The sequence below is a fragment of the Heloderma suspectum genome, chromosome 2, assembly GCF_057233095.1.
Source record: "Heloderma suspectum isolate Gila_16-S chromosome 2, 16-S_ref, whole genome shotgun sequence".
NCBI lineage: Eukaryota > Metazoa > Chordata > Lepidosauria > Squamata > Helodermatidae > Heloderma > Heloderma suspectum.
Window position 1 is genome coordinate 283,453,819 of NC_139459.1, and position 18,182 is coordinate 283,472,000.

Below are 18,182 nucleotides of genomic sequence, written 5' to 3' on the forward strand. Positions count from 1 at the left end.
GGTAATAAAAATGGAAAAGGTCAAACACATATAATAACAGTTTATTTTTAGTATTGTTCCTGTTGTTATTAACAACTTATAAAGCATTTCTGGACTGCAGTCCTGTGCACAGTTATGCACCAATGGTTCCCACTGATACTTAATGGACTTCTGCAAATGTATTTGTATACAGGCTTCCAGCTGTGCTGCTTGGAATTTGAATTTTGGTTGGAAAATTCCGACTCTAAACTCTCCACTACATCAGAGGTCCCCAATCTTTTTGGACTAGTGAGCACAATTGGAATTCTGAGAGAGTGATTTTGAGAGTGTGTCATGGGCACTCTCACAACATGGCTGTCAGGGGGGGCATGCTCATTCACAAATGGATGCCATAGTGGATGTGGCTAGTTACAAAGCACTCATTTCCCAGCAGACAAACTAGTGAGGCTAAAAGAAAAGTTGCCCAAGAACATAAATTCAAGGTAGAAGTGGGGTCAGGCAAGACACCCACCCACACCAAAAACTCTGACCCAGGCAAAACACACACACACCTTTACAGGAACATTTTCTATCAGACCATAGAGTACTGGAGGTGTACATACTTTTGTAGCAACTGTTTAGATACATAGGTAGAAAGCAAGTAGGCAGACAGGCAAGCAGTGTACGTTCCAAAGCAGTACCAGCCCCTCCAAAACAGCAGCATCCCTGAAACCCAAAAAATAACCACCAACCAGCTTCAGAAATGTAGAACTGGTTCCCCACTCCCATCAAACTACCCATTTCATTCTCTTTGCACTCTGGTCTAAGTTACTGCCTGGCAGAGATAGGCGTGACTTGCATTCCACATACAGGTGGTAAATGAGGTATCATTTGTAAATGATCTATCAATGGCAATAATCAAGGAAAACCTACCGAGAGAGAGCTCTCTGCATAAGGCAGTATGTCTTTAACACTATTCTTGTATCCTAAGGAGTGTTGAATGTTGGAATTTTTTGTACTTAAAGGTTTCATATAAATCTATAAGAAATTATTACTAGAAATATTAGCCAGAATCCAAAGAGTTACTCAGGCTCACATGAGAGCTTGCATAGCCCAGTGATAATGTATCCTTTTTTTTAAACATCCAGCCCCACCTTCCAGATCACCTTCCTCATGAAATTTCTATTAATTTGGGGTTACCTGGAGCATGTAGCTTTAAATTCCTTGATGCAGCAGCCATGACTTCTGACTGTTCTTCCCATCTAGTCCTGTTGTTTGTCCTTTTCCCCACATGCAGACTTCAGGTGTTCTGTACAGAGGGAAGGGAGAGGAGTGGACTGCAGGAAGGGGCAGGGAACAGGCAGGAGAAGCAAAAGGAAAAAAGGCTAAGCCCTTGATACTTTGTAGAGCTGCTATAGCTAAAATGAACAAATAGATAACACCACAATGGCAGTCAAGAAACTCATATGACAAATGTGCCTCAAACTCCAACAAAATGAGAGCCAGTGTGTTTAGAGTGTTGGACTGGGACTAGAGAGACCCGGGTTCAAGCCCTCACTCAGCCATGAAACTCTCACTGAGTTTAGGCCAGTTACTGACTCTCAGCCTAACCTATCTCACAGGGTTGTTGAGAGGATAAAATGGAGAAGAGGAGGATCACATATGCTGCTTTAAGCTCCTTGGAGGAAAAGATGGGATATAAATGTAACAAATAAGTAATAAAGAAATAAAATGAAATGTATTTTTTCATATGCCATCAAGTATCTTCAAGCCTATCTATATAATAAGCTTGGAACTGGGGAGGGGAGCATGGGGTAGGGCAAGGATGGGATTCTGAGATGGCTACTTTTATAATGCTACCACGTTTCACTATGAAAGAACCTTAATCTGGTTTTCAAGCATTATAACTCCCTCGTCCCTACACCTATCCTTCTGAAACTTGTCTTGCTTGGGGTTCCCCCTTGATGTTCCAGGGCACAGTCTGAAGGCACATGAGTCAGCCACCTTGCTGAAGCTAAGCAGGTTTGGGTCTGGTCAGTGGTTGGAGGGGAGCCCAGGTGGAACCACATGTAGCCACCTTGAGTTCCATGATGGAAGAAAGATGGGATATAAATGTAATAAATAAATAAAATAAAATAAATAAATGTATGCCATTTTCATACAACTTGTCCCAGAAACTACAGGGGGAAGGAAGGGTAAGTAAATCACCCCCCATTTGAGGACTCCCCTTCAACATGAACTGCTGCACCTATCCTTCTGAATGATTACAGGATTCTTACTTAGGAACACCTCTAGCTGGTCCACAAAGAATATAGAGGGATGTTCATCCTCTTTTGGATACACTCAAAATGTCAAGGCTGCTCTTGCACAATCCTCCTGCAGCAATAATTCTGAAATGTGGTAGGCTTGATCCTCTCAGAAGGGGCAACTATCCCTGCAATTTTCATGCAATGCTGTGAAAAATACAAATAAAAAGTTATCAGCAGTTCCCTTTAAAAAATATAACATAAAGGTGCACAGTACACAGACCCCTGCACTCATTTTTCTAAACTTTGCCAGGCATAATCCCGTCCTAAGATGCTACTGTGCCTACAATTATCATTCAGAGAAACAAGAGAAAAAATATAGACCTTTTTAAATTTCCCATGATAGTCAATAGGAGGCATGAACCCTCAGATTTCTGAATCTCAACTTGGGCTTGGTACCGAGTTGAAATGGATGTACTCCAAATTCGTGTGAGCCAAAGCACTGAATCCAGGTCCAAACTTAATCTTAGGGTTGGTGTGCATCTCTAGTAACACTACTCTGTGAATAAGAAAAGTCACTAGTAGTTTAGTGCATGCCAGCACCACGGACAGCTCCTTGTTATTTATCTTAGTGTTCTGAAAAGCATGCTTGCAGACAGCCCCATGCCATTTATTCTATTATTTCAAAGAGAGCTGGTGAAACAAAACGCTGTGCATTATAAACACTTATAAAAGCAACAGTTTTCTTTAGGTAGTCCAGTGCCTTACAGAACTGTTTGTGTCTCTGCATTCACTAAATCAGCCAGAATAATGAAGAATTTCTCTAAAAATAACTACCATGGAATATTTAATTTGATGGCAAGACAGCTGTGACTAATGTGTGAAACAGAGAAACACTGTGATAAGTGACAGCACAATAATGGGAAAATATTGTATGACCTTTGCATCCACTGCAAAACAAAATACACCTGCTGAAGCTTTACAGCAGAGTTCAATACTGTCTTCCTAAAGAATAACATCCTATATTATACAGCTTCTGGTCCTTGGGGATGATTTGATTCTGCACTGAAAATCAAATTAATTTTCTGTATTCCCTGCTGTGATTCACACATGTGGAATACTGCTAAATCCATGTGGAAGAAATTCAGTGGCACTGAGTCTTGTGAACCAGCCCTCTGACACACAGAAATAACATTAAACCATGAAATTTGCTACCACAAGATGTAGCGATGTCCCCTTACTTGGACAGCTTTAAAAGGAGATTAGACACATCCATGGAGGATAAGGCTCCCAATGGCAACTAGTCATGATCGCTATATGCTACCTCGAGTATCAGAGGCAGCATGCCTCTCAATATCATTTCCTGGGGAACAACAGCAGAAGAAAATTATTGCACTCTTGTCCCACTTGTGGGCTTCCACTATGATGCTGGGTTAGATCGGTCTGATCCAGTATGCTCTTCTTATGTTCTTATTACTTATAGTACTTTTACAAAATATTCGGTTTTAAATGGCAAAAACGAGTGTTAGAACCGAACGCAAGTATCAACAGATCTTCTGAAATGCAAACTTGTTGGCATTTATAGAAACCTAAAATCCAACTCCAAAAAGTTGCTTCAAATTAAACAAAAAACTGCAACCACGCAGAGGAATGATGATATGTGGTGAGTTAAGCAAAAAAAATATTCCATCTTCACTTCTGAACTTTGCAACTTGAAATGAAGGAAGGACCCAAATGCTAGAAGCTTGAAAGATTGTGAAGAGCCTTTATATAATGGCAGAAAGCCATACATATCAAAAATTGGGCAATAACAAAATATAATTGAAAAATCAGGTTCTTGGAAATATGGGTTTGATTACAGTAGGGACATATTTAAATAAAGGGGAAATCTGTAAAATTATAGGACCTTGCATTTTTCTATAGATTTCTACTGGACTCTATTCCAAATCTAAATCATATTAGGGCATCATAGAGTCTGGAACGTCAGTAGCAAAAAGATTCCGAAGAGGTTTCCACAGCAACCTCACTGAGCAATGCACTCTTCATTCTGCTTCATTACATAAATACAGAACATATATGCTGTGAAAATAAAAGGTTACATTTATACATCTAACTTTGTCTTATGAAACAACCACTGTGCAAATGTTACTGTATTCAGAATGAAAAAAAAATTACAGAATTCAATAAGAGTAGAAATATAGTTCTTATGAAATAAATTAGGGAATATACTTGTTGAATAATCAGAGTATTGAGGCAGCACATTAGACTACTGAAATACAAATAACACACACACATATATGCATGCATGCACGCACATACATACATACATACATATATTCTTATATGCTATAAAGAATTCAAATAGATTGAGGTCAAAGGTTAAACTTAAGTCAGCATTAAAAAATAACATTGGTCTTTTCTGTGATTAGCAACTTTACAGTGCAATCCTATATGTGTCTACTCAGAAGTAAGCTCTATTGAGTTCAATGGGACTTACTCCCAGATTAAGGGTGCAATCCTATTCAGCTAGGCAGCCACCTCCGAACTCGAAGGCGACCGCCTATCCAACGCAGGGCAGGAAAAGCACAGAGGGGATCATTCCCTCTACGCTTCTCCTGCCCTGCACTTTCGGCTAGACAGCTGATTCTAGCTGTCTAGTCACGGGAGGGCTGAGCAGAGGAGGAGGCTGCTGTACAACACATTGGATGTGTCGTACAGGCATTTCCACCCTCCCCACCCCAGAACGCCCCCCGGAATGCCCCCTTTCAGCCGCTCCGCACTCCTGTGAGCGCTGAGGATGGGGCTGTTCCGCGCTGCCTCCTTGACAGTGCGGAAGCAGGAGGAGGTCGGTTCCCAGAAAACCAGATATCCTATGGCCATCTAGGTGCTGTCTAGCAGCCAGAGGATTGCTCCCTAAGTATACATAGCAGGGGTGAAGAACCTAGGCCCAAGGGTGAAGTCTGGCCCTCTGGGGATCCCCAAATGGCCACGTCCCCTTCCCCTTTCCCCCTAGCTGTCATTCATTTGGTGGTTTCCCAGCTTTTGTGCATTTTCTCCATTCTAAAAGGTTGAAAGGCCTCTCTTAAGGCTTAGTTACTGGCAGTAAGAGCTTTGAAGAGCGGGAATTTTGGCCCCACCTCATTTGCTTTTGGCCCCGCCCACCACTGGACCCCTAAGAACTTCTCCAAAATGGAATTCAGTCCTCAGGCTGAAAGGGGTTCAACACCTCTGGTGTATAGGATTGCAGCTTTCATAGTTTAAAATCCAACATTACAAAACCTTTTTTGTGCACAAACCCCAATTAAATCAATGTATGTATACTCCAACAACTTTAGAATTGGTGTTTTAGGGGCACATGTCAGGATAGCAAATTACATAGTTTTCATCTCTGTCTCATACTGCTTAATGATCACTATAGTGAAAAGCCTAACTGAAAGTGATGTTTGCCTTTTATATTTTGAAATAATGGGATAGATCCACACATAGTCATGTTTAGAGAGTAGCCCCACTGAAATCAATAGGACATGTTAGTCATGATGACTAATTTAAATCCCATTGATTTCAATAGGTCTACTCTAAGCATAACAAGCAGAACATAATGAGAAGACTCATGCTGGTCAGGGCAGAAGGTGAGGTGGCATTTCCCCGCTTTTTTTCCTGTACAGCTTAGGATCCTAACCCCTTTCATCCATCAGCAATGGGGAGCTAGAAAGTCTGGATTCAACTCAATATATTTTCAAACATAATGCTGCAATAAGACCTTTACAGATATTTCAGAAAATGCAAACATTACAGAAAATAATACTTTTTAATACAAGTTTTGTAATACAATTCAAATGTGTGCTTATTTCATATTTTTTATTAGTTGCAAATGGAAGAAAAATGAAAGCAGGACTGACAAAAACATGGTTTGTGAGTGGGGCTATCTCTATGAATATCTTTATGTGTCTAAGCCTGCTCAAAGGTCAATTCACTATACTGGATGTTATTCAAGGACAGTTAGAGTATTTTGCAATTGTAGATTTAACTCCATAGATGAAAGTAGCAACCCTGACAAGGATATGCAGAAGGAAGATGTCAAGCTTTTGTTTGAGGTCACTTTGATCTACCAAACCTCTGGTATGATTCATTAGATGCTGAAGTAATCTAGGAGAACAGAAGTAGCACTAAAAAGGCAGAGGGAATAATGGTGTCTAGCTGCAATTAGTCATTTCTATACTTAAGACAAGCTCCCAGTCCTTTACCCTCCTTTCCCTAGGACCGGGCAACAAACAAATACATGACCCTTCCCATCTTCCTTTGGATTTCGCCTGGGGCAGGAAGAGAGCTAGCTGACTGGTAAAATCTGAAGCAAGTCAAAGATAGCTATGCACCTTAGGCAATCCTAACATTTACAAGGAAGTAACTCAGTGAACTGGCTTGAATCACCTGTCTCTGATTCTCATCTTTCCACCAGCAGTCCTGAATGGCTGTGGGGTGGTTGTTGTTTTTCTACTGAGTTAGGCTGCATGTGAAGAGCCAGGGAGAAGCTGCTAAGGTGCAGCTGTTGGCTAGCCTGTTGCTCATACCATGCCACCAAGCCTGCTGACATCTGGCCTTTCATGCACTATCTGGAGAAGTTGTAATTATTCTCAATGGAAAATAAAAACATTACACAACTTTACATTATTTCAACAACTACATGCATACATAGCAGATGAAGTTTAAGAACCATTTCGGATGGCTTTTTCTGTGGTGGCCCCCCAGCTCTGGAATGCTCTCCCAAGGGAAGCTTGCCTGTTGCCCACACTCCTATCTTATCAATGCCAGGCTAAGACTTACCTGTTGTCCCAGAAGTTTTACGTGTTAGAGGAAGCAATCCTATGGCTGCTAGTCAGCAGCTAGACAGCCATAGGATATGTGGTTTTCTGGGAACCGACCTTCCCCCCGCCACACACACACACTGCCTCAGAGGAAGTGCAGAACAGCCCCATGCTCCTCACTTGGAAAAGGAGCATGGAGCGGCCAAAACAGGGCATTCCAGGGTGGGGAAGGCGGAAATGCTGGTACAGCACATCCTATGTGTCGTCTGGCAGCCTCCTCTCATGCGCTGCCTTCCCGCGGCTAGACAGCTGAAATTGACTGTCTAGCCAGAAATGCAGGGGAGGAGAAGCACAGAGGGAACAATCCTCTCCGTGCTTCTCCTGCCCTGCATTGGATAGGCGGCTGCCTCTGAGTTTGGAGGCGGCCGCCTATCCCCATAGGATTGTGCCCTTACGGTACAATCCTATGCACATTTAGACAGAAAATAGTCCTACAACTCCGAGCATCCCTCCAGGCAGCCATACATTTTTAAAAATCAATTTTTTTTGTGAGTTTCAACAAAACAAACAAAAACATAACAAAATAAAACATTGAAAATATAACAACATACTGTAAAGTCCTGAGTTTCAAATAATACAACATTCTGGGGAGAAAAAAAGGAAAAAAGAATAGGATAGATTACACATAAACCTCAGTAAAAGCAGACCAGATATCCAAATATAAGTCTATTTGCAAGTGACACCTATATACCACTCTTTCAAATATTGTTAGTGCTGTTAAGTCTTCAATCCATTGCATTATGGGCGGTGAGCTTTTATCCTTCCAGTATTGTAGTATCAGTCTTTTAGCAGCCAAGAGGGCGCAAAAAATCCATTTCCACTGACTGTGTGTTATGTTCCAAAAAACAGGTAAGTAGTTTAAGAGAACATGTACATCAGTAAATTTTAAAGAGCTTTCCAATACAAAGTTTATCCATATGATAACTTCCTCCCAAAAGGAGGCAACTATAGAGCATTTCTAAAACATATGAATACAAGAAGCATTAGCTGCATTACACCTCCAACGATTAGCCGAGTTTGACAAGCCTTTGTTAAAGAGACATTGCGGCATCCAATAAACCCAAAACAAATGTTTTTGCTGAATAAGACATAACCGGAGGTCTATAGAGATATCAGATATAGACACCAAAACAGGAGTCCATTGATTAGGCAAAATAGGACATTCCATGTCCCATTCCTACTGCAGAAGCCGTGTATCATATTTATTCACTGATTCTAGGTATTTATAAACATAAATTGTGGGTAGATATACCGGGTCAGCTTCAATAAGTGTTTCCAATAGCAAAGGAGACTCCGAGGCAGTAAAAGCAGCAGGACCGAATCTAGATACTAACGAATGTTTCAATTGCGAATACTGCCATTCAGCTGTAGCTGGCAAATCCAATTTATCTCGCAAAGCTGAAAATGGCAAAAACTCATCATCAACACCCAATAATTGATTCAGGGTAAAGATCATTTTATCTGTCCAGATCCGCCACAGAAACATTTTCTTTCCTATTCTTAGATCTGGATTTTGTCATAAAGTCAATTTGGTGTGGGGAAAATGGGCCAAACTGTAATTGGCCATACTGGCTGGGGCATGCTGGGAATTGTAGGACCCTTTTTCATGCCTAAACCTGCATAGGACTGCACCTTTAAAGTTTTAAAAACTTTTTAGTATTTTTGTTTTTTTATTATTTTAGTCCCTACAATCTGATTTTACCTTATAGGCGATATTGTAGCCTATGCTATGTTGCCACATGTATTCGTTTCATATTGTTGGTTTTATTGCTGTCTTACTCATATTATGTTTTTGTAAAATGCCTAGAGAATATTATTTTATGAGGCATTCAGTACATGTATTATTATGGTTGTCATTATTATTACTATTATTATGACTGTAATCCTATGTGCACTTATCTGGGAGTAAGTCCCACTGAGTTCAATGGGACTTGCTTTTGAATAGATATGTATAGAATCAACTGTTAATCAATTTATATACTGCTTACCAACTCCAAATGTATTTCTAAGCAGTTTATAAATTAAAGATTAAAATATATCATAATAAATACAAAGCTCATTAGTTAAAATATTTAAAATCAAAGCGAAAACACAATAATAAATGAAGAAACTATTATTATTCAACCAAACTATTATTTAATAAATTTAATAAAATAATTTAATAAATAATAAATAATTTCATATTTCCATCCCTGCTATGCCATGGGCAGGTGAGAGGCAGACCCCCACGCCTACCCTTGTGTGGGGGTGGGAACCATCTTCAAAACCAATGCTTTTCCCCTTGTACCACCAGCATGCCATTGTTCCTAATGCTCTCATGAAGCTCACCTTGTGAAATAAAAGGGGGCAATATTATCTCCTTCTCACTTCTGATTTTCCAGCCCCATCATTTTCTATGGCATTAGCATCTTTTATATGTCTTTCTCAGTACACAAGATTTTATTCTGTGTTGTTGTTGAAAGACGGCAAAGAAACAGGCAAGAAATATTGCTGCTGACCTAATAAAAATGCTCTGCAATTCTGAAAGTGAGCTGCCCCATGATGAGAGCAACCAGATGATAATGGTGATGGTGATTTGGTGCCAAACTCAGAGAGCTACTCTGGATCAATTATCAGCACAGTCAGCTCTGACAGTGTTGATAATCTGTAATGGGATGGGAGGATTGAACTCAGCCCCCCAACTCCTCCAATAACTGATAAATGCTAGAGGATCTCTGGATTAGGACCATTCTTTTTAAGGCAAAGGATAAGACCAAGCTGAATATTCATCTAACCAGTGGTGAAGTACCCCCAGTCCTCCAGATGTTGTTGAACTACAACTCCCAGCATCCATGACCACTGGCTATGCTGGCTGGGGCTGAGAGGAGTTGGAGGGCAACAGGTTCCCTGATCCTGATCTAAGCACTGCTTGAATTACAAGGGGATCAGAAGAGGTCCAGCTTTTTGTGATGGCTCCCTTAGTTACTGTTTTCAGAAGGAGGGGGGGGAGGTCATGATTTCAATAGATCGATTTCAATTGGGCTTCAGACCTCGGTTTGGAACATAAACTGCTTTGGTCGCCTGTGGGATGACCTTTGCCAGGAAAGGGACAGGGGGAGTGCGACCCTGTTGATTCTCTTGGACCTCTCAGCAGCTTTCGAAACCATCGACCATAGTATCCTTCTGGATAGGCTATCTGGGCGGGGGGTTGGAGGTACTGTACTGGTTCTGCATCTAATTGGATGGCCGATTCCAAAAGGTGGTGCTGGGAGATTATTGCTCTGTGCCATGGCAGTTATGTTATACGGTGCCACAGGGCTCTATTTTATTCCCCATATTGTTCAACATTCACATGAAACCACCGTGGGAGGTTATCTGGAGATATGGACTGAGGTGTCACCAATATGTGGATGACAATCAGCTCTGTCTCTCCATTTTATCAAATCCAGGTGAGGCAGTGGGTGTTCTGAACCAATGCCTGGGCACAGTAATGTTCTGAACCAATGCCTGGGCACAGTAATGGACTGGATGACAGCTAAGAAACTGAGGCTCAATCCAGACAAGACCAAGGTACTGTTAGTGGATGGCTTATCTGTTCGGCTAAGTGATGTTCAACCTGTTCTGGAGGGGGCTGCACTCCCTCTAAAGGATCATGTTTGTAGTTTGGGGGCGCTCTTGGATTCAGAACTGTCACTTGAGGCACAGGTGGATTCAGTGGAATGAAGCACCTTTTATCAGCTTAGGGTGCAATCCTATCCAGAGAGGCGGCCGCCTCCAAACTCAGAGGCAACTGCCTATCCAAAGCAGGGCAGGAGAAGAACGGAGGGGATCGTTCCCTCCGCGCTTCTCCTGCCCTGCCTTTTTGGCTGGACAGCCAATTGTGGCTGTCTAGCCACGGGAGCACAGAGTGGGGAAAGAGGCTGCTGTACGACACATAGGATGTGTTGTACATGCGTTTCCACCCTCCCTTCCCCTGAATGCCTCCAGCCACACCCCTTTTCGGCCGCTCCCACTCCTCTTGCGAGCCTGGAGGACAGGGCTGTTCCTTGCGGCCTCTGAGGCAGTGAGGAAGTCGGGGGAGGTCAGTTCCCTGATAACACGATATCCTATGGCTGTCTAGCCACTGTTTAGTGGCCACAGGATTGCTCCCTTAGGCTGAAGTACCAGCTATATCCTTATCTGGACAGAGATAACCTAGCTACAGTTATCCATGCTCTAATAAGCTCTCGTTTGGAATACTGCAATGCATTATATGTGGGGCTGCCTTTGAAAATGGCCCGCTTCAGCTGGTCCAAAATAGGGCAGTGAGACTGTTAACAGAGACTATTAATTGGGCCAATGTGATCATATTATGCCAGTACTTTTCCATATGCACAGTCCATGTCTGGGCCCGATTCAAAGTGCTGGTACTAATATAAAAAGCCCTAAATGGCATGGGGGCCAGGCTATCTGAAGAATCATCTCCTCCCATATACACCTACCTGGACCCTAAGATCAGCTTCAGTGGTTCTGAGGTGGGTGGCTCCTAAGAAGAGGATCTTTTCTGCTGTGGCACCCCAGTTGTGGAATGACTTTCCCAAAGAGGTTCACCTGGCGCCTATTGTGCTCCTTTCAGCATCAGGTGAAGACCATTTTATTCTCCCAGGCATTTTAGTCATTCAGTTTGTTTTATAACTAGTATTGTATTTAAAAATTTTGCACTACTGCTAGCTTCTGTTTGCTTATTATTTTATATTGTAGTTTTAAACTTTTATGTTGTATTTTATTGTCTTGTATGTTGTGGTTTTAATTGTTTATTGTTATACTGCTATTGGGCAGTATAAAAATAAACAAACAAACGTTGTGGCTAAAATTGGGGGGAGTTAGGTGTGTGTATGGGTTACTGATTTCATTACGCATCCCATGCCCTTTCTCCCACAATTCGAGCACTGCATCGAAGGCCTAGGAGTATGTTATAGTAACTCAGCCTTAATCATGTTTGTGCAGTTATTAATGCAAGCAATCATCCACATCCTGTCTGACAGCTGATCACAGTTAAAGGTCCTCTAGCCCCCTCCCTAAATGCAGTCACTCCATTCCTATCAAATGTCTCTGAGACATATGTATCAGCAGAGAAAAATAACTCTGGTACTGGTGGCATTACACTCAGGAATCATTGTTGGAGCTTGTGAGATCTTACAAAAGCTTAAGGTTGTAATGCTAAGCATACTTACAATTGAGTAAATCCCATTGAACTCAGTGAGACTTACTTATGATCAAGTAAGAAAGCACAGGATCAGGCTTCATGATGTTATCCCTCAGCATCAGAGTTTGCTGCACAACAGGATGGCAGTCTTTTTTGGTTTTATTGTCACCTCCATCAATCACCACTGCTGCATTACCAGCTGGGAGTGGACCAGGACAGTACCAGATATTTAGAAAAGATTTTGTCTGGAGATAATGGACAATTCTAGTCTCCCCACCCCAGTTTACATCTACTTGTTTTGGTTTATTTAGAGTTAGGATGGTGGACAGTGTGTGAAACTTGAAGAAAAGCATGTATTATGAACAACAGTTTTACTTGGCAAGGCAGGAGGGAGTAATCAGAAGAAGGAAATTTTGCTGAAAAGTTATTAGGCTTCCTGACCTCTTGTTTGCTATCTAAATATTACTATTTATTTATTTATTGTGATTATGACTATTGGCTTATAGAATTACATATGTTTTCTCATAAAGTGGAGAAATTAAATATCCCTACTTCATTTTTATGTTTAATCATAAGGGCTGCGAGGACTGTGTGGCAGGGCAGGTTGCAAAAAGATGACATTTCAGCCAAGCTATCTTGGGAAATTGTTAACTATAGGAAAGGGGGAGACAGGAGAGGAAGGGGTGTCACTGTTATCCATTGTATTACTATTAGTTTATTTTTCATGATGAGATAGAAGCAATCCATGAATTGAAAACCCAGATTAAGGATTCCCCACTCTCACCCCATGCGTGGCAGGAACGCAGAATGGCTAAGGACTGCAAGACTAGATCTTTAGATGCCATAATGCTTGTAATTTCACTTAGGGATGCAGCTATTATTCCACTGCCCGCAAACTTTGAACCTTAGTATTCCACTCTAGATGCCACTGTTTCACAGACATTCCACCGTTACACTTCACTGGAAATTACCATTCTAATGTTATTCCATTATTTACCCTGTTATTTTGTTAGGATCCCTCTTTAGAACTCCACATTTTACTCTTGATACCGTTATTCCAGTGGCACCACTCCAAATCTGATGATTCATCTATAAACTGTCTTCCCTCATGCACAGATGCTCCACTCCAGATTCTACTCAGGCAATCAACATCAATTCCCATAATTCTATTCTAGATTATTCATTCTACTGCTGTTTCACTTGACCTTGTCAATTCATTCAAGGTTCATTCCACCCACTGTTGTGCACTCTCTCTTACATGTGCTATTGCTCTATCTCTTCCAGATGCTGTTATTAAAATCCACACTCCGTTTATTGTGATACTGCCTAATGCCTTCTTTTACACTAGCCACTGACATTCTGTTCAGTGTTATTCCACTCTAAATACCTTATTTCACTTTAGACACTAGTAGGGCAAATAGTTTCGTGCTTACCGTTTTCACTGGCTGTGCCTGGGTGTGGCATAAGAAGAGTACTTCTGGATCAGACCAAAGGCCTATTTAGGATGTAAAGTAATATATCCAAGTAATATATCCAAATATTAAATTTTGTTTTTCAATAACTTGATTGTTATTTATAAAATTTAAGGATATTTAAAGAAGAGAAAATTGATTATCAGTAATTTTGGATTATGCACAAGAAACATACAATTTATATATAAGTGATTGTAAAAATGTACATAACTTTTTCAATTCAAAGAAGGGATGTCTTATTGACTGACATATGTAATACGTATTGGGTTGTAATATGTATTGTACTGTGTGGGAAAAGTTTAGGATGATTGTTCTACCAGGACAAAAACTTATTTAAAAACAAAGGCCTATTTAGTCCAGTATTCTGTTCGCACAGTCGCTAACTAGATGTCTCAACGGGAAGCCCGCAAACAGGACACGAGGGCCACAGCACCCCTCCAGATCATGTTCACAGGCACGACATTCTGATCATAGTAACATCTCATTCCTCTCCGCTGAAGCCACACTCTCCACTTGATTTTGCAGCCTGGGAACTGAAGAATCAGCTACGGAATTGTGGTACGTGGCGTTGTCTCACAAGGTTTTACAAGGCATTGCTAGCAAGTAGGAGGGCCATCTGACCAACTGAGCGTCTTCCCATCCTCCCCCCACCCGAGAATCCCACCAACTTCTCCAGGCTGAAAATTTATGCTGACAATTAACGTCCCGAATTCACTGAAGCTATTTCTTACACAAACCAGTGTTTTATTGGCTGACGTTGTGTGAGGAGGAGGAGATGTATTTTGTGTGAAAGGCATCGATTTTAACGGGCCGCCCGGCCCGGCACTAACTTACCTCAGGAGCGGGGGAGGGAAGCAAACACCCCGGAGGGCGTTCCTAGAAGGAAGGCTGCTGCAGGAGAAGACCTCGCGCCTCATTCCCCTCACCCACCCCGGCGCGACGCGTTCAAAAACTGGTGGAGGCCGCGCGGGAAGGCTGGCAGGAGAGGCCTCCGCGCATGCGCCCGATTAGCAAGTGGGTGGGCGCGCGAGTCCTTCAGCGGCGACAACAACAGCCGTCGCCGCTGCTCGGGAGGAGGCGAGTGAGGGCTGCCGGTGCCTTCTTCGGTTATCGGGAGGGGGAAGGAAGGGAGTCCCTTGCGGCTGCTGGATTAAGGCAAAGAACCCGAGGAGCCGCTCCGCCTCGGAGGGCTGAGTTGGGGTGGGGGAGCGCCGGCTGCGCTGCGCCTTGTCGAGCGCCGAGGCATCCAGCCGTCGCTGCTCTCCAGGGAAAGCCTCGTCGCTCCTTCGCCTTGCTGCTGCGGTTGCTGCCGCCCAGCGCACCTGCCCGGCCTCCGGAAAAAGGAGAAGACGTCGCCGCCGCCACAGCCGCGGTGCCCGGGGGGCTGTGCGGAGCAGCGGCCCCGGGCTCACCAGGAGAAGCCGCCTCCGCTCGCCCATGAGCATCGCGGCTCGGCAGCTCCGCTCTGGCAGGGGGGAGCCGGCTGCAGGAGCAGCACCGGCGGCGGGAGCGGCAGCAGCATGTGGACCCCGACAGAGGAGGAAAAATACGGCGTGGGTAGGTGCCGAGTCTCGTCTCCTTCGTCTCCCCTTGCGCGCTGGGAATGGGATGGCCGAGCGGGAGGTGAGCGGAGGTTGCCTCCTGAGGTGAATGGTGGCGGCGCTTATTCCCTGTTGCGCGCGCGTTGCCTCTGCCTGGTACTTTTGGGTCTCCCAGTGAGCCCAACTTGGTTCTCGGTCAGAAAATGGCGTTTTGGGGATGTTGCTTGTGGGGGGGGGAGTTGAGGTTGGAGGGATGCGGGGGTTGCTGCTGTTGGATGGTGACTGCGAGCCGCCTCCCTTCCTTTTCGGAAACCATGGCGTGTGCAACGTTTTTCGTATTTCTGCTGCAGCCCAGACCTCCCCCCTCCTTTACTCTCTCCCATCGCCAGGTGGAAAGAGACGGAGGGGGAAAGCCCCCCTCAATTACTGTACCGATGGAACAGGTTGTGTTCCAGCAATACGAAAGTGGGCATCGTTCGCTTTTGAAGGGATGCGGTTAGCCTTTCTGATCCAGTGCTGTAGAGCGAGTATGGATTTGAAAACCAGCCGTCTAGTGAGTGCGTGTATTTGTGGAGTGAAAAATACAGCCTTCCGAAGTCCGCGTGCAGGAGCAGCCTACTGAAATAAACAGAAATCCAGTCTCATCGTTTACTGAAATAATCAGAAATCCAGTCTCATCGTTTTAACCTACTTATTTGTGCAATGCCTTCCTTGTTATCAGCGGTCTATGATGATCTTGTTATGGTTAAAGATAAGGAATTGTGACTCTGCCGTCGTTAGAGGGCGCCAATTACGCACCTGCTCTGTGTCCTTTCCACTCCAGACGGGTAACCAAAACGCAACTTGGTTACTGTCGAGACTCGGCACACTTATGGTATACAAATTCAGGAATAAAATAGGTACCATACTTGTGGCTTATCTCATCAGCTAATCCGCATTTCCATCTATAACATTATGTAACCTGATTTTTATTAATATATACATGTTTTAGTATTCGAATGATGTTCATTCATAGTTTTTTGGGTTCTATTTCCAATCTATCTTATACTCATGTTCCAGGTGAACGTTTGAAACAAAAAAAGTGGTGATGCTGCTGTGATAGAGGGTGACAAAGAGAACCATAATGATGATATTGTATGCTGTGATTTCTTTTACATGCTTGACACAGTTCTTAGACCAGACACATTTCCCTTAAGAAAATTCACTCTGCTTTTGTATTGTTTAATATTGTTTAGATAGACTATATTTTGTATTATGGTAAAATTTGCCGTATTGATATTTAAACTAAAATTTAGAGCATCAGTATCACTTTGTTTGTTACCCAATAAGTGTCAGCTCACATATAATGCAGCCTTTTATATTTCAATATATTACCTTAAAATAATAGAAAAAGCCAGGATATGGTCACATGAAGGAGGTGCAGGTGTTTTATGCAACAGTTCAACTTTGAAAATAGGCAACTGAAGATATACAGAAAGCATAACTGTACCACAAACACAGTGTACACAATGTGACAATATGGAATTAGTCAGCACTGCAATAACACAATGGGAAAAAATTGTTACTGCTGAGTTAAAGTCTAAAAATAAAGGGAATACGAGATTGACGAATAACTACCATTAATGGTCATGATAGCTTTAACTTTGCACTGTAAGATAAGGTAGTAAAAAGATATTAAGGACTAAATTTCCTTATGTAGCCAGTCTATGGATTGGACAGTTCATACATTGAACCTTACAGCTGAGGATAACAAATGATTAAACAAACAACTTTCAGCCTTCCTCAATAAATATGAAATCTTAGTCCACTTGGATATACCAACAGTTTTCTCATGGTTGATGAGTAAGTGTCGAGTTTTGGTGAAATACTCATTCTTTTTACTGTCTCATGTTGCAATGCAGTGTTAAATCTTCCCTGCTGGCCTTGGAGGCCCAAAATACTGATTTTGGTGCTTCTTTCCAGTTTTTTTTAACATAGTTTATAGAAATACACCAAACGAATCCACATCTCCCTAAAATTACCCCTTCTCTTTCCTCAACTGTCTGTTCCCCTTCCTAAACAGTAACCTTACCTTTGTTTCTTACTCATAACATGGTAACACCAGCATCTTCTAGTTATGTAAGCTATGCTTTTTTCTGGACTTTTTTCTGTCTAAACATGCATAGGATTGTGCCCTAAATATCCCTCACAGAAAACTACTGTTGTCTACTTGAGAATAGATGTTTTGAAATACTGATTGTGAAAAACCATTTCAATTTTGAGTTGGTATTGTGTGCTATGGAGTGTCTAGCAAAGCCATCTCCTGTTTAGGCTGTAATAAAAGATTTAAAAGGTGGTAGGAATATGAATTCTCAGACTTCAGGGAAAATGCTCTGGTCTTTATAATTTGGTTGCTGCTGAACAGAATCATGCTCTTATCATAAAGAAGCCAACTTTGCTGAGGTTTGTTACAATCTCATGTCATCTCAGTTTATCAAACTGTTAGTGATGACTGTTAGCTTGGGAATTTAGCACTGAGGGGTTGTTGTTTTTAACAACAACTTGGATTCTAAGTTGCTCTTCCATTCACTTAAAGTGTGGGGGGAGCAATTTCTAACCCTTCATCTACAGTCCCCTGTACCATATCCCACAACATTTTCAGTGGTCTCCCAACCCTCAGGAGCAGATTTTCAGGGAGGGTAGGAGGCTGCGTCCAGTGAATGTGAACTCTGTTCTCTTCATGGAAAGAAAGTTAGGATTCAAATGATTAAACTTTTAGCTAAGAAGAATCTGACTTCTGAAATGTAATTGTTTTGATATATGAAAAGAAACAATTTTATCTGCTAAGATCTGAGGCACACAAACAGCTAAGTCATATAGTATAACTCTTGCTGCCCTGTTATCACTTAAGACCTTGGCCAGCATAAGCTCTCCTATCGCCTGAGGCAGGAAAGCATGTG

General features: G+C 42.4%; 1 protein-coding gene and 1 long non-coding RNA gene across 3 annotated transcripts in view; one reads left to right on the forward strand and one right to left on the reverse strand.

Moving 5' to 3' along the window:
• The window catches only part of LOC146354733 (uncharacterized), a 71,916-nt gene extending 57,222 nt beyond the window's left edge, over positions 1-14,694 (reverse strand). Inside the window, exons 1-5 of one of the 2 annotated variants that reach the window (XR_014788482.1) lie at positions 14,537-14,694; positions 13,664-13,725; positions 2,238-2,411; positions 1,159-1,295; positions 26-684 (exon numbers count right to left, since the gene is read on the reverse strand). This is a non-coding gene — a long non-coding RNA (uncharacterized LOC146354733). Of the gene's footprint in view, positions 1-25; positions 685-1,158; positions 1,296-2,237; positions 2,412-13,663; positions 13,726-14,536 lie in introns of those variants that run through there. The other variant, XR_014788481.1, reaches the window with a different exon arrangement.
• A 528-nt stretch (positions 14,695-15,222) lies between these two features.
• The window catches only part of DOCK3 (dedicator of cytokinesis 3), a 454,424-nt gene continuing 451,464 nt past the window's right edge, over positions 15,223-18,182 (forward strand). The window contains exon 1 of the mRNA XM_084829818.1: positions 15,223-15,325. Coding sequence (XP_084685944.1) covers positions 15,223-15,325 — 103 coding nt within the window. The remainder of the gene's footprint in view (positions 15,326-18,182) is intronic.